General features: G+C 41.9%; 1 protein-coding gene across 3 annotated transcripts in view; it reads right to left on the bottom strand.

Annotated features, from left to right (window-relative positions):
* Positions 1–14728, bottom strand: part of sh3pxd2b (SH3 and PX domains 2B) — a 233610-nt gene that overhangs the window by 176429 nt on the left and 42453 nt on the right. For all 3 annotated transcript variants that reach the window (XR_013933647.1, XM_080436258.1, XM_080436259.1), the window contains exons 5-6: positions 12918–13009; positions 1114–1139 (exon numbers count right to left, since the gene is read on the bottom strand). Coding sequence is in view for 2 of the 3 variants with exons in the window: in XM_080436258.1 (XP_080292384.1) it covers positions 1114–1139; positions 12918–13009 (118 nt within the window). In the remaining variant the exon portion in view is untranslated. The remainder of the gene's footprint in view (positions 1–1113; positions 1140–12917; positions 13010–14728) is intronic.

Below are 14728 nucleotides of genomic sequence, written 5' to 3'. Positions count from 1 at the left end.
CCCTCAAAAACGGTCCGGACCGTTTTTGGCATTCAATGTGTTAATAAGCAAATATTTTGACTTATTTTTGACACCATGCATACTTAAGGTGCCAAATGTGGGGATCATGGCACATATAGTTCAAAGCGATGAATTAAGTTTGGACAATCACAACAGTTTGAGTGGTACCGAAACATTTTGGAATTGTAATTAAAACTTTGCTCATTAGTTATCTGTGGGGTTCAGATTTAGAAAACAATGTAAAGTCGGCTTTGTCGGGCGTCTACGCGAACGCAATTGGCCCGTGTTCGGGGGAGGGAAGCCGGGCGGGGAAGGTGATATTGGTCATTGCACGTACTCCTACGGGCTGGGGGCGGCACCTGTCAGCGGGGAGCGTTGGGCCGGAGGAGTAGGGCGAAGGCCAGTGAGGGGGCTCCTCACTGGCAGGTGAGTCAGTACTAGGATACAACAGCAGTAGCCTCGGAAACCCAGGCTTTTTTTTTTGTTACAAAAGAAAAAAAGCCTGGGGGAGCGATGCAGGAAGGATGGTCTTGGACCTTGTTATCTCCTAACCAATCAGAGTGCAGAGGGGCGTCGCTCTAAATTTGGTGACATCAGCGTGCTCCGTGCACAGGCCGAGGGGGGGAGGGGAGGGGAGGCGGGGACATAGATTGGTGAAGCAATAGGAAGCCACGCACAAATCCAGGCGGCTGTGTTTGGGTCCGCCCTTCAAGACCATGGATTGAGCTCGTAGCCTCAGGCTACAACAGCAGTGACTAACAACACAGAAATGTTTGTGGGGAAGAATCAATTGGCATAACGACTAAATTGGGGATAAAAAGGGGATAAAAAAAGAATTGGCAACTACATTTAAAATAAATAAAGAAAGAAAATATGCACCAAGTTGGTACTGTGTAGGCAGGTTAAAAATCCCTACACATGGTGATGCCTATACCAGCGTTCTCTGAATAGATTACTAGTATTGGTAAAACAGCAATTGACTTAATAGCACGTCTCAGTGTCTTTCTCTTCAGTTGTCAACCTTTTATTTCAAAGACAAACTACAATTGTGAGCCACGGCAATCACCACCTCCCCCCCCATATTAAGTTTAAACACATACACACAGCTCTTACCTGATTTCTTCTTTCCAATCGGTTCCCTGGGAAAGAAAGAAAATGACCACATTTGAATTCATTCTGCAGAGCTGAAGAAAATGTTCCATCCTGACCTTTAAAAAAAAACTCTTTTGAGGATCTTCAGTGACTTAAGTGTGAGCATTTACTTATAGGTGAATAAGTGGTATATATTTCCGCCGCAGTGTTTTACAAACATGTTTACATGCGTACTTTTAACACGTTAGGGCACTCACTGTCAAATATCAATAATGGCGTGACTCCTGTACAGTAAAATCCTCTGAAGAGTGCATAAATGTACACTGGTATTTCACTGTGTGGTTATTCTATAGCCAGGCACTTAAGATAATGGTAGGTAACATTTAGCCGCATGTGTAAGATCCATTACAATGAATGATACAATGCAAATGAGTTATGGCCAGATAATTTTCGTTCTCCCTCCGTCTTTCCTTTCGCACGCACGCACACACACCCACACACCCACACACACACACACACACACACGAACACACGATAGATAACTGCTCTCTGAAAATTGAGTCTGCTGTTAAATGGGTGATCCAGCATCTGCCGTGTCTGGTTTGGACATTAGCAAGACAAATGCTCCATCAGCTCCAAGCAGCAGCCAGGAGCTGATTCCATGTCCAGATGCATAAAGAAGCAATGACGGCGAACGTCAGGCATTTCGCTCTTTCAATCACAACAGTACACATGCATACAGTATAGGCAGCACAGCCTGCATCCCAGTCTCTCTCCGTCTATCTTTCTCTGTAACTCTATCCCTTTTCCACATCTTACACATTCCTTCCCTACCGTAAGCACTTAAAACCGCAGAATCCGTATTTAGCTTTAGCAGAAAATAGCAGATCGACAAGCTCACAACGTGTCGCAACGCGACACGTTGTGAGCTTGTCAATCGGCTATTTTCAGCAAAAGCTTTCCCCACAATAACAGAAAACAGAAAAGACACTAGCATAGACTCCACTCAACCATATGTGGTTTGAAAGGTCCTTAATACACACCGGGAGTATGGTGAATAAACGATCAGAATATTTCACATCGGACTATTCGGTAACACTTTACTTAAAGGTTGGGTCTATAATGCATTGTAATCGTGTTTATAAGGCATTATAACACTAATTACAAATGCTTATAATTATGCATAACAGCATATAACAACGATTATAACGTATTATAAGTGCTGGTCATAATGCATTATTATGCTCAATGGAACTGCACACTATATAACTACTGTACCATACCGTAGTTATTTATAAAGTGTCTTTGTTATAAGTTGTTATGCATACTTATACATATTTATTACAAGTGTTATGAAGCCTTATAAGTGCATTATAATGCATTATAGACCCGACCTTTAAGTAAAGTGTTACCTGGTAGGTAGAGTTTATAATGCATTATGACCAGCACTTATAAATGATATTATTATAAATTATAATACTTCATAAAGCTTGTTATAAGTTGCCATGCATAATTTTAAACATTTATAACAAGTGTTATAATGCCTTATAAGTGCATTATTTTGCATTATAAATGTGGCTATAACGCATTATAGACCAGACCTTTAAGTTAAGTGTTACCGACTAGTCAGACTCATTTGGTGATGCCTCATACAGAAAGGTTGATGCTTTTATTTGCGGTGAAAAATGTTATATTTTAGTTAATGGAGCCGGCTGTAGCTGAAGGTCATTGGTTCGATTCTATTTAGACCATGTTACATAGTCAAGTGCAACAGAGCCATATGAATCTTTTTGCGCATTAAACATTTATAAATCCATTAAGACAACTACTATGACGGCAGATGCCTTTTCTTTTTCTGCTTTTCTAATTGTACACAATACATCAGATTGTGTGTGTATTGTAGTATTCTAGCAATGCTACTGTAGCCAGCATGAGATAATCAACGACTCACATACTGCTATCCACCTGTTTCCTAGGCTTTTCACTGTGTTCCACTTCCTGTCTTTTGATCCAATGAAATCCAATGAAACCGGTCAGATGACTAATGATATCCAATGAAATCCGACAGGAAGTGGAAAACACACAGCCAAGAAACAGGTGAATAGAGCGCCAAAGTCTGACGTCACTGCCAATAGAGGGCGCTGTTCCACTGGTTCGTGGCTTTATTTTTTGTGTTGAAATCCTCATTTGGGAATCTTAGATCACGTCATATAAGAACTGTGTTCCAAACATAAACACACCACCCTGGCGTTTCTGTCAGGGGGATGGCTCTGCATCGTTTATGATATTCATTCATATTTGATACACCCTGTTTCTGGCGAAAATTGAATTCATTCTGCCTTAAAAGTCTTAAGAAATACTACTTCCGGGTCTGAAATCACTGTCCCTACAGCAGCCGCGTTCATGGGAAATGTAGTCTTTGGGTTGTTTGACTCGTTTCTAGTGTTTATATTGTGTTACTCTTTGGGTAAATGTGTACATTTACTCCTTAAGTCGATGCTTCATATCCATATGAGTAAAATCGCCAGGGTGGTGTGTTTATTTCTGGAACACAGTTCTTATATGAGGCGATCTAAGATTCCCCAATGAGGATATCAACACAAAAAGTAAAGCCACGAACCAGCGGAACAGCGCCTTCTACTGGCAGTGACGTCAGGACTTCGGTGCTCTATGGAGGTCGAAACTAGAGAACGCACTTCCAAAGTGTGTACATTGTGTACGTCACAAGCAATAATGATAGAGAAAGACAACTCAAAATATTACAGACTCCATTATACACCTCTACAAGTGTTTTGGAACGAGGTGAAGAACGAGCTGAATACCTTGATTGGATATAATTTGGACTTGTGACCTCTCCAGTGTGTACTGCCAGCTAAGGTATCCAGCGCAGGGAACAGTCACAACGTTAAATTGATCTGAATACTCTTATATAGCAAGAAAGACCATAAGGAGGTAATGAGCGTGGTACCTCTGGAAAAACGGACTTATGTCCTCCGTGACAACATGGAAGGGTTCACAAGGGTATTAGGCAGCTAGTCTTGGATGCAGTGGACCCCTCTAGACTGAGCTTCAATGTAATGAAAAAAGACCTAGAATATGCAATCATGTCAAACCGGTGGTGTACTTGTGTTTGACAATTTTATTTGACTTTATTCTAATTTTCTTGTTGTCTAACATAATGTCTATGTATTGTGGTGCCTGCTATTTTCTTTGTGTTTGTTATGATTAAGGTAGTCAAGCTGCCAAAAAAAAATGGGTGGTTCTACACAAATTGTATGCTCCAACAAATGTGAACTGTCAGAGCCTTAATTTAAGAAAATGGGGGGAAAAAAAGATTGCTTAAAAAGAAATCAATTTCTCCTAAAAACTGTCCGGATTTCAAAATAAGTCAAGAGCCACTTTTATTTATACTATTGGAAACTTGTAGGCCTGACCTCTAGTAGTCGAATAGTCGACTAATTAGTCGAGGGGTGTCTGAGTCGACTGCCTATCTCTTAGTCGAATTATAAAAAAAATAAAATAAAAAACAACAACTGAGAGATTGGCCTAGTTTTTAATATTAATATTAAAAATAGGATATACATCATGATTTATTGGGAGAAACCAATAGTATATGTTAAATCAGACACTAAGCACCCCTACAGCCCAAATGGAATGTTCCTCTATTGCATAACATATTTTTTGCATGATTTGACTGAGAGATTGGCATCGAATCAGACTGATTCGACTGCCAATCTCAGTTGAATCATGCAAAAATGCAAAACAAAAGGGGGGGGGGGTGTGTCCTTAGTCGCCAGTCGACTATTGGCAATTAGTCGCCAATCAGATTCGACTATACAAATCCTTAGTCGGGGACAGGCCTAGAAACTTGTAATGTGATTAGTCAACACAGGTTTTATTTTAAAGTCTATGTGAAGGAACTTCAAGGAAGTAGATAAACTAACTTAGAAGTAGGTGAAACTAACTTGACACTACTGGGAAGAAATCAACTGGCGAAAAAGTTAAAAGATGAATGCTCAATCGAATAATCTCAGTCGACTGAGGGGTCTTCGCCGTAGCAATCACATCATCTCGTTCTCATGACATCGCCAAACTCTGTTTTCCGCAAGAAGCTATGCTTCAACCTTTATGGGCCCTCATCTCCTGCCTCATTTCCTCTATGTCTCTCATTTCCTTCGCAAGACTTTCTCTTCCTCTCACTCCTTCGCAATTAGCCGCCCCTGTTCATTTTGCCTTGGCAGCCGTTCACTTCGTTTTCCCACGTCGACATGAACGCTCTCCATCACACAACGCATTGTTCGATTGGCAGAGTCTCAAAACGGCGTCGGCCACCCATAAATCTTTATTCATAAGTGCACCCATTAACGCGCTATAAATAGAAGCCCTGACTTGGCCAGTGGTCGCCCCACCAGTGATCTGGACTATCAAAGGGAAGCAGTGTGTGTGTGTGTGTGTGTGTGTGTGTGTGTGTGTGTGTGTGTGTGTGTGTGTGTGTGTGTGTGTGTGTGTGTGTGTGTGTGTGTGTGTGTGTTTCTCCTTAGGTGTGTCTGTGTAAATGTTTTACAACTTTGTGAGGACCATGCATGAATGTAGTTAATTGCTAGTCCTCATAAGTATGGTGAATGTGTGTCCCTGTGATTGCATTTGTGTGTGTGTGTGTGTGTGTGTGTGTGTGTGTGTGTGTGTGTGTGTGTGTGTGTGTGTGTGTGTGTGTGTGTGTGTGTGTGTGTGTGTGTGTGTGTGTGTGTGTGTGTGTGAGAGTGAATGAGAGAGAGAGAGAGAGAGAGAGAGGGAGAGGGAGAGGGAGAGGGAGAGGGAGAGGGAGAGAGAGTGTGACCATGGGGTCACATAAGAGAGACCAAAGCAAGTTAGTGACATTGAGGTCCTCTCCTCTCCTCTCCTCTCCTCTCCTCTCCTCTCCTCTCCTCTCCTCTCCCAGGGAGACAGGCAGAGATGCCGGCTGCCCCTCTCTGGGGCAGTAGATATACAGCCGATGATAAATCTCGTGTGTCTGAGGACCGGCCCTCGCTGTCAGTCAGCCAACCAACGGGCCCCCTGCTGTCAGTCAGCCAACCAACCAACAGGCCGCATTAGCAAGAGTAGCCGTAATCCAATTTCAATAAAGACAAACCAAGGTCTTCTGTGTATTCATCTCATCCGCCTACAGTAAACGCTCTCTCTCTCTCTCTCTCTCTCTCCTTGGAGCGGCTCAAGGCTCAGTATGGGAGCTAATGAGGTATGTGCCCTTGGCAGGGATCTCTCAGGGACGAGGGAAGGCTGCATGTGTGCGTGTGCCTTTACAGATACCTGTCTAGCTTCGTATGGCCTCGAACCTCAAACTTGCTCACAGCCACAGACTGGGGAGGATTGAGAGGAACACCTCGTTGTTACCTTTTTTACAAGACGGTTACTTTTCAGGACATGGAAATAATAACATAACCTGTGTTCCAATGAATCCAGTGTACTGTAGTTATTATTTAGTCCCAAACTCGTGTTAACACTTGTCATTGGTTAAATATTTATAAAACCCACAGGCAGACTTAGCCACTTTTCAACCTTGTATCCCTATTTTTGGTCATTTAAACTTGTCATGATGTGACGTGTTTATGGAAAAAACTCATAAAAAACAATAAATATGGGGATACAAGGTTTCTGCCCGACAACGACTACCGTACATACTAATTCCTAAGGAATTCCTCTAACTGCAACTGCTGTTGACTTGGCTATGGTGGCTTTGGTATCAGTTGTAAGTTAGTGCCATAAAAACCTCATCACAAATCACACCGTTGTGGAATTGTGTGTTTGGCCGGCTAACTGTAACTGTAGAGCCACCAGCTGCCAAGCAGGAAGGAAACAAGTTTTTTCTCCTTTACTTTAGTTTAAAGGGACACACAGTGAATGGAGGATCTGTCAGACCTGTGAAATGGAGACACTATGAGATGAGTCATAATTGTTATGGGCGAATATTTTCAGATTTGTATTCATTTTAAATAATAATAGCAAATCGGCTATTTTCACTGTGCAATACTATCAGACGACACATTATAAACATGTCTTTCAGTGGCAAAAGAAAGGAAATCATCCATTTCCTAATTTAATTTCAGTTGTGACAACTCATGTATTGACATTCATTCATGATTTTGACATGGCAAAAGGCTTGATTTGTGTAGACTAGCTTTATGACTCTTTGCTGAACGTGTGTGCATAGACGTTTGTTAGGAGTTAGGGGTTAATATAATCCTAACAGTGGGTTGATGACACACAGAGGAGCACCATCAGGAGAGCATCCTGATGACTGGGGTTGAGTACATCATATAAACATTGACATTTGGGTGGGTGACTGATGACTGGTCTTCTTGTAAATGCACACTATTGAGTGTAGAGACCAGGGCAGGAAGGCCATCAAATAAAACAAGATTTTAGTCCATTGAAATAATTAATTGAATCTAAGGGTTAAGGGTGATTTTAAATGTAATATGTTGACTATCTGCAGTGAAATAAATAAATGATGGTATTTACACTCTGATCAGCCCTGCACCAATCAAAGTCACTGGATTGGTTTAAAGATGGGGACTCAGGGGAGTTAAATAATTCAGAATCTCAACAAAAGACACTGGTGTCTACATGACAAGAAAGAGACACTGGTGTCTACATGACAAGAAAGAGACACTGGTGTCTACATGACAAGAAAGAGACACTGGTGTCTACATGACAAGAAAGAGACACTGGTGTCTACAGGACAAGAAAGAGACACTGGTGTCTACATGACAAGAAAGAGACACTGTTGTCTACATGACAAGAAAGAGACACTGGTGTCTACATATTGACAGAGAGAGACAGAGGAGAAAGTGGTACAGTCAGCTGGGGCATTTATAAGGCCACTGTGGCCTCAGGGCATACCATTTTTGTTGAGGGGCACAAGGCCAAACTGAGGGGCAACGACGGCCATGGCCTTCGTGGCCTCCCTGAAATTCCTGCCTTGGTAGAGACCAATCGGATTTTGGAGAGTGCTATTTGGTCTATATTTGGTCAAAAAGCGCAACGTTTTCTTATCAATTTGAAGATTTCATTCAAGTTTCTATTTGAGAAAATCATACTTATAAGCAAACACATGAATCAAACTAAACACAAATACCTTTTTTGATAGATACAAATATAAACAAACTAAATGTCTTCACACTGCTTGTTGAGCCTCTATTTTTTTTAATGTTTGGAACATTTTTGAAAGATTTAGCCTATAATGACCAGTGGTGGAAATGGCGTTGCACGCTTGGGAACGGCGTTCCCATAGCAACCGTTGCGGGGGAACGGTGTGAACACGTGTGGGAACGCTCTTCAGAGTGTCCAACTTTTTTTATTTATTTTTTTATAATCGCTTATGAGGTTTAGCACTGCGTGAAAAAATAGCGTGTGAAGTAGTTTCAACTAGGCTACCTGGCTACTTCTATTTCCAGTAGTATTTCAAAATAAAACGTGTGTTGAATTATAACACATTTCAAGTATAGATTTAAAAAAAAACCTCTTATTTTGAAATGCACATCGCTTTGAAAGGAAACAGACTTCTGTGGCCGCTTGTTTGACTACGTTCTTCTCACACACTCCATGTTGGCTTGAGTAAAAGGTAAACAACACACGGACGTGGACATATGGAATATAAAGACTTAAAGTTTGGGGCAAAAGTTCATATTTACCACCATGCTCTGCTCTCTGAAACCAAGACAATCTTTGCAGAAGGTGAGTAAGTAATTTTAATCTAACGCTGACAGTGAGAGTGAGTGGTGGAAAGTAACTACGTACATGTACTCAAATACTGTACTTGAGTATAATTTTAAGGTATTTTTATTGAGTAATCAGGGGCACCCAATCGAAAAAATAAGAATTAAACAACATAACCCTAACCTAACCCTAACCCTAACCCCGAATTAAAGTAACAAAAAAACGAAAATAAAGTACCCAAATCCACGAAATTAACCAAAAAAAAAAAAAAGAATTAAATAACATAACCCTAACCTAACCCTAACCCTAACCCTAAACCCAAAATAAAGTAACAAAAGAACCAATATAAAGTACCCAAATCCGCGAAATTAACCGCAAAACTTTGAAACTGAAGATGATGGCCAATGTTGATGATAATTGATAACAAAATGTATATATGTATATATATATATATATATATATATTAAAACAATTAAATAAGCCCCCCTGCAACGTTTCCTTTTTGCCACACATATACACTTCATGGAGTAAATTTATTTGTACAGAATTAACAGAATTAAAGTAATAAAAACGGAAATAAAAGGGGAATAACCGCGAAAAACCACGGGTCACACATGCAGGGTCACATGCAGGGTCACAAGCAGTGACCAGTAGGGTTCCCAAAGCGAATCCAGGCCATTTCCACCACTGATAATGACATGCCCAAAATAGGAATGCAATGTCAAAAGAAAAGAAAAAAGGCTGATATCTGGTCTGGCTTTAGTTTCCTGACTGACCTTGTATTGCTCATTCACTTTAAGAGACTTGACACATCAATACTGCTTAAAGGGAAATGACACACTCGGCCGATTTTGTGGTTTGTTTTTCTTGTACAGGTTAAAAACGACTCAAGGGTAAACACATGGCCTTTAGTACAGCGTGATGTAAGCAATGCAGCTGCAGCTAATAAAATAAATTGACTACTGTCAATGCTTACACATTGGCACACCTAAATCTAACACACCCATTATGTAATGTATTAGCTGCAGCTGTGTTGCTTACAATTGCTTAAAGCACACCATAAATTAAAGTATGAGGTGCATATCGTTGCTGTCGGGCAGAAACCAGCTAACTCCATTTTGACGCTTTTGCATTTTTTCCCCCATAAATCAGTGCTATTGAACACCCTTTACGTCTGTGTGTTGGTAAAAAAAAAAATATTGAACCAATGAAAAGTATTAAAAAGCGCTTCCAAAGGGGGGTGGAGTTAGCTGGTTTCCAGGCTCCACCCCCTTTTGACCTGATTGTGAGCTTGGAGGTCCATTCAGCTGTTCTTATCAATGATGAACAAAACCTCCTATAACTCCACTTTTTGTTTTGTTTTGTTTCTTTCATTTCTTGAAAAATGTATATTTTGGAGTTAGTTGATTTCTGCCCGACAGCAGAGATATATAATATAATGGCACGCCCAACATATGTATGCACACACAATCGCACACACACACACACACACACACACGCACACGCACACGCACACGCACACGCACACGCACACGCACACACACACACACACACACACACACACACACACACACACACACACACACACACACACTCATATCCTTAAGTATTGTTCATCATTTGCCACTTATATTAGTATTAAAATATACAAATTATATGATTGTCCACTTTAGCCTAACCCTAGTTAAAAATAGCCAATGTACAAGGCTGTAGAATACTATTTTTATTTTTTATTTTTCTACTATTTTTGAAATCATCATTTAATAATGACATTCCACAAAAAAGGGATGTCAGGGTTAATGTGGTTAGAATGCCTGCCTCAAGGGCTCACCAATTAACATAGTTGACAGGAAGATGTGTGCCTTTCAAAACTCAATCTTCCAAAACTCAAGCCCCGGCCTCCCCCTGACCTTACGTGCACTTCATGGGCGTACGTCACAGAGCGCAATGTAACTCAATTTCCTGTCAAAGTGACCTGACCTCTCGGAGAATGGGAAGCCACACATCATCAGCGTGCGATGACAGACTGGTTAAGGTCAACACACTTTACTGTGACAGACTCTGGTGTTGGAAAACATCTCAGGGGTCAGAGAGTGAAAAGAAGTTATGAGCAATGAAAGCAGCCACGCGTAACCTCCGCTGCCCTGAAGGTGACGCTAACCTTAAAAGCAACACATTCATATATATGTCTGCCTGCATGTGCAGTCATGTGCCCGCGTGCCTCTATATTGTGTACGTTGGCAGGCCGCTGCTCATGGCCACTTTTATGACTCCGTCTTGACACGTTGTAACTGTCAGCGCCGGATAGAAGCTAATGTGTTGCATGAGATTTTAAAACAGACGAGCGACCAGGCAGGTGCTGTGTACTTAGGGCTGTCACGATCATTACATTCTAGTTGACGATTAAGATATGTGATTAATGATTTCATTGTGTGTTTTTTTGCCATTGAACATTGGTAATATAAATACAAATTACATTTGTGTTTGCCTTCATGGCCCAAAATGATGTACTAGCCAAAACTAGCCAAAAACGTTCAGCCGATCTACAAGCTCGCAACGTGTTGCATCGTGACACATTGTGAGCTTGTAGATCTGCTATTTTCGCTATTCTCTGAGCAAATGTTTTTTTTTTAAATGACACCAGGTCAGGAAAGTGGTTAAAAGAGCATATGCACAGCGGAAAATAATAACGATGGAAATATGACATTTCTGTTTGATTTCATCCAGATGTTTTTATACAGATGAACGCTAACGATTATGCAAAAAAATTATTGCGATTAGCTGAAATATTATGATCAGGCGATTATGTCACAACCGCGACAGGCCTACACGTGCCCCCGGGAGAGGCCATTGTGCAGCCTCAGCAGAAAGGAGGCTTGAACAGCGCAACGGAGTGGCTGCCGCTACATGTTATAACTGCACACTCAGGCATCTAACAACTCGTTAAATGCCCTTTTCTCTAAGCAGGCGTTCCCTGGGGGAAGTACACAGAGGGAGTGACATCATAGCCATTAGAGGGTTGTAATGATCGTGGCAGTGATTGCTGATGGGCCTGATGCTAACTTGCTGCTGGAATGTGACACAGCGTGACATCAGGGTCCAGCGTCTCCTTGTGAAGGATGGGTATGGTCGGTGGTGTTAGCAGTATAAGCCTGAGGATTGTGATTGAACTGACTGAAAGTTCAAGTTCTGTACCTTAGTTCTGTACTTAATCCTTTATAAGACCGGGAACGCATCTGTGTCATTTTAAGATGTCTTTGGCTATTCAAAAATAGCAGATCTACAAGCTCATAGCGCGGCACTCGGTGCCGCGCTATGAGCTTGTAGATCTGCTATTTTAGAAAAGTCTTGAAAATGTGTTCAAATCTTTGAATACATATATTTTTAAAGCAAACATTTGTAACTCAAATCTTTGCTTCTGGGGGGTCCCTGGAAAAAGAACATTTTGAGATGGGGGTCCGCGGCCAAATACATAATCTAAAAATGTTTTCTAAATCCTAGCAGTATGTTGCTATATCAGTGGTGCTCCAACTTTTCCACCTTAAGGACCCCCAAAATGATCATGTATTTGGCAGCGGACCCCCATCTCAAAACATGTTGTTCCAGGGACCCCCAAAAGTACAGATCGGAGTTAAAAATGTTTGCTTTAAAAAAAAAATATATATATATATTCAAAGATTTGCACCAATTTCCACGATTTAAAAAAGAAATAGCAGATCTACAAGCTCATAGCGCGGCACCTGAGCTTGTAACTATTTTTGAATAGCCAAAGAAATCTCAAAATGACACAGATGCGTTCCCGGTCTTAATGGATTAAGTACAGTTTTGAGGTACACCTATACTTTACTTGAGAGATGGCAATACTTTTTGGACTTTTACTCAAGTCCATTTTTTGAATACAGGCCTTTTAGTTGTGTGTCTCTCTTCCACCACTGGGTTGTGGGGGTATAATTTAGGTATAGTGTGTGTGTGTGTGTGTGTGTGTGTGTGTGTGTGTGTGTGTGTGTGTGTGTGTGTGTGTGTGTGTGTGTGTGTGTGTGTGTGTGTGTGTGTGTGTGTGTGTGTGCTGCTGCAGAGACTTGTATGGGTTGTTTGTATTGTATACTCACTCCTTGGGTGGGTTGAGGTCTTCAGGTCTGGTCTCAAAGAACACTCTGACCTCCTCACACTGTGAGATGTAGACTGGCAGCTGAATGAGGGCCTGCGGGCACACAGGAGCACGTAGAATAAATACACACACGCTGACAAGACACACTAACAAATGCAACAAGACCAATATGGTCGGGAGAAGGGGTTTCACGACCACCGACTTTGTACATAGCTGCCTCGTTTTTCACGATGGTTGTCAAATAGTTGACAAGTTGCCTTTTACCTTTCCGACTTTTTAATTTCAAGGACCCCCATAGCTCTGAGAGTGCATTCTCAGAGTTACAGACCTGTAAGGGTCCATTTAGAACCCCTTCAAGGAACCCAGAGGGTCCCTGGACCCCACTTTCAGATCCACTGCCGTAGTGTTACTATAATAATAATCTCTCAAGAACAGAACGCTGGGGGCGCTGTTTTTCCTTTTTATTTGACGATGGGTTCCCAGATTGCTATAATAAAGACATAGTGAGAGTTCTGAGTAACAATGACGATTGTATTTCCAAAGCAGGAAGCATTCTGCTGCAGCAAGACCGGACCACAGTTTATAAACTTAAAAAGAAAATACATTCATTTTGGTTACTCTAAACACAAGATTAACTAAAATAAGCAGTTGTCATCGAGAGATGTATGTTCTGTTTGTAATAATGTATGTATTTTAAAAGGGGGGAAATGTACACAGTGACTGTAATCTAATACTTATCTTGTGACAGTGGTTCAAATCCCCCAAGGATCTTTGCATGTGATTCTATTCTAGATATTGTTGTTGTTTGTATGGCAGACAACGGCTCACACCAGCACGTGATGTGAATGGTTCACAAGTAAACAGCACACACTGGCAACAAGTCAAGCTAATAAGATCACCAAGCCCTTAAAAAAAACACTCAATTCATTCATCATTTGGCACTCGGCTCCTTTACGATTCAAACTCAGTTCACCGGTCCCCTTCCCTCCCTCCCTCCCTCCCTCTCTCCCTCATCTCATCTCATTCCTCTCTCTCTGGGGGTCTGTCGATCATCACAAGGGAGCGGGGATACGAGCTCGGAAGATGAAAGACAAAAAAAACCCCACCATGCTCAGTTCTCTCTTTAGTGGTCTGAAAGTCGGGTCTGCAAAGGGCAGTCGAGAGGCAGATAATCATCTCTACAAACTGACGGCTCCAACGAGGCGAGACAGAATGACTGACGCCGGCCTGGTCCGTTTTGTTGGACCACACGGCGATTATCACTCCGAGGAGCAAGGGAACTAGGGAGCTAGGGAACAAGGGAGCACCACCATCCCTCCCTTTCAGGCTGCCAGCAAGCGTAGCACGGCGCTATCCATCAAGGCCCCGCTACCTCCAACCTTATGTCTCTGACTTTAATAATCCTAAGTGCTTCAATACTGTCCTCGGAGAGAAAGGAGTCTCCCTCCTCCCTTCACTCTCTCTCTCTCTCTCTCTCTCTTTCTCTCCTTCTCTGTCCTTCCTCTGCTCTCTCCTTCTTTCCATCACAAGCTGAACAGATATCAGATATGACATCAGGGCTTGACAGCTCGGGAGCCATCATCATCGTTGCTCTCGTCTCCATACTGGGAACCGCCGTGGCTCCGTGCCAACAGAGCAGTGGGACCGCTGCCACAGCCAGAGCCTGCTGTTCTCCTCCCGTCAAAGACAAGGTCAAGGAGAGTGACGTGCGTACTGCGTACCCCTCCCATTATGCATTTTGTTGATCCGTGTGTGCGCGTACGATCTCCAGCGATCAATTCCCATGATTGAAACTGCACTTTTAAGAACCTC

Source organism: Gymnoscopelus braueri, assembly GCF_963280865.1.
Source record: "Gymnoscopelus braueri genome assembly, chromosome: 8".
NCBI lineage: Eukaryota > Metazoa > Chordata > Actinopteri > Myctophiformes > Myctophidae > Gymnoscopelus > Gymnoscopelus braueri.
This window is presented reverse-complemented; position numbering and strand designations above follow the sequence as displayed.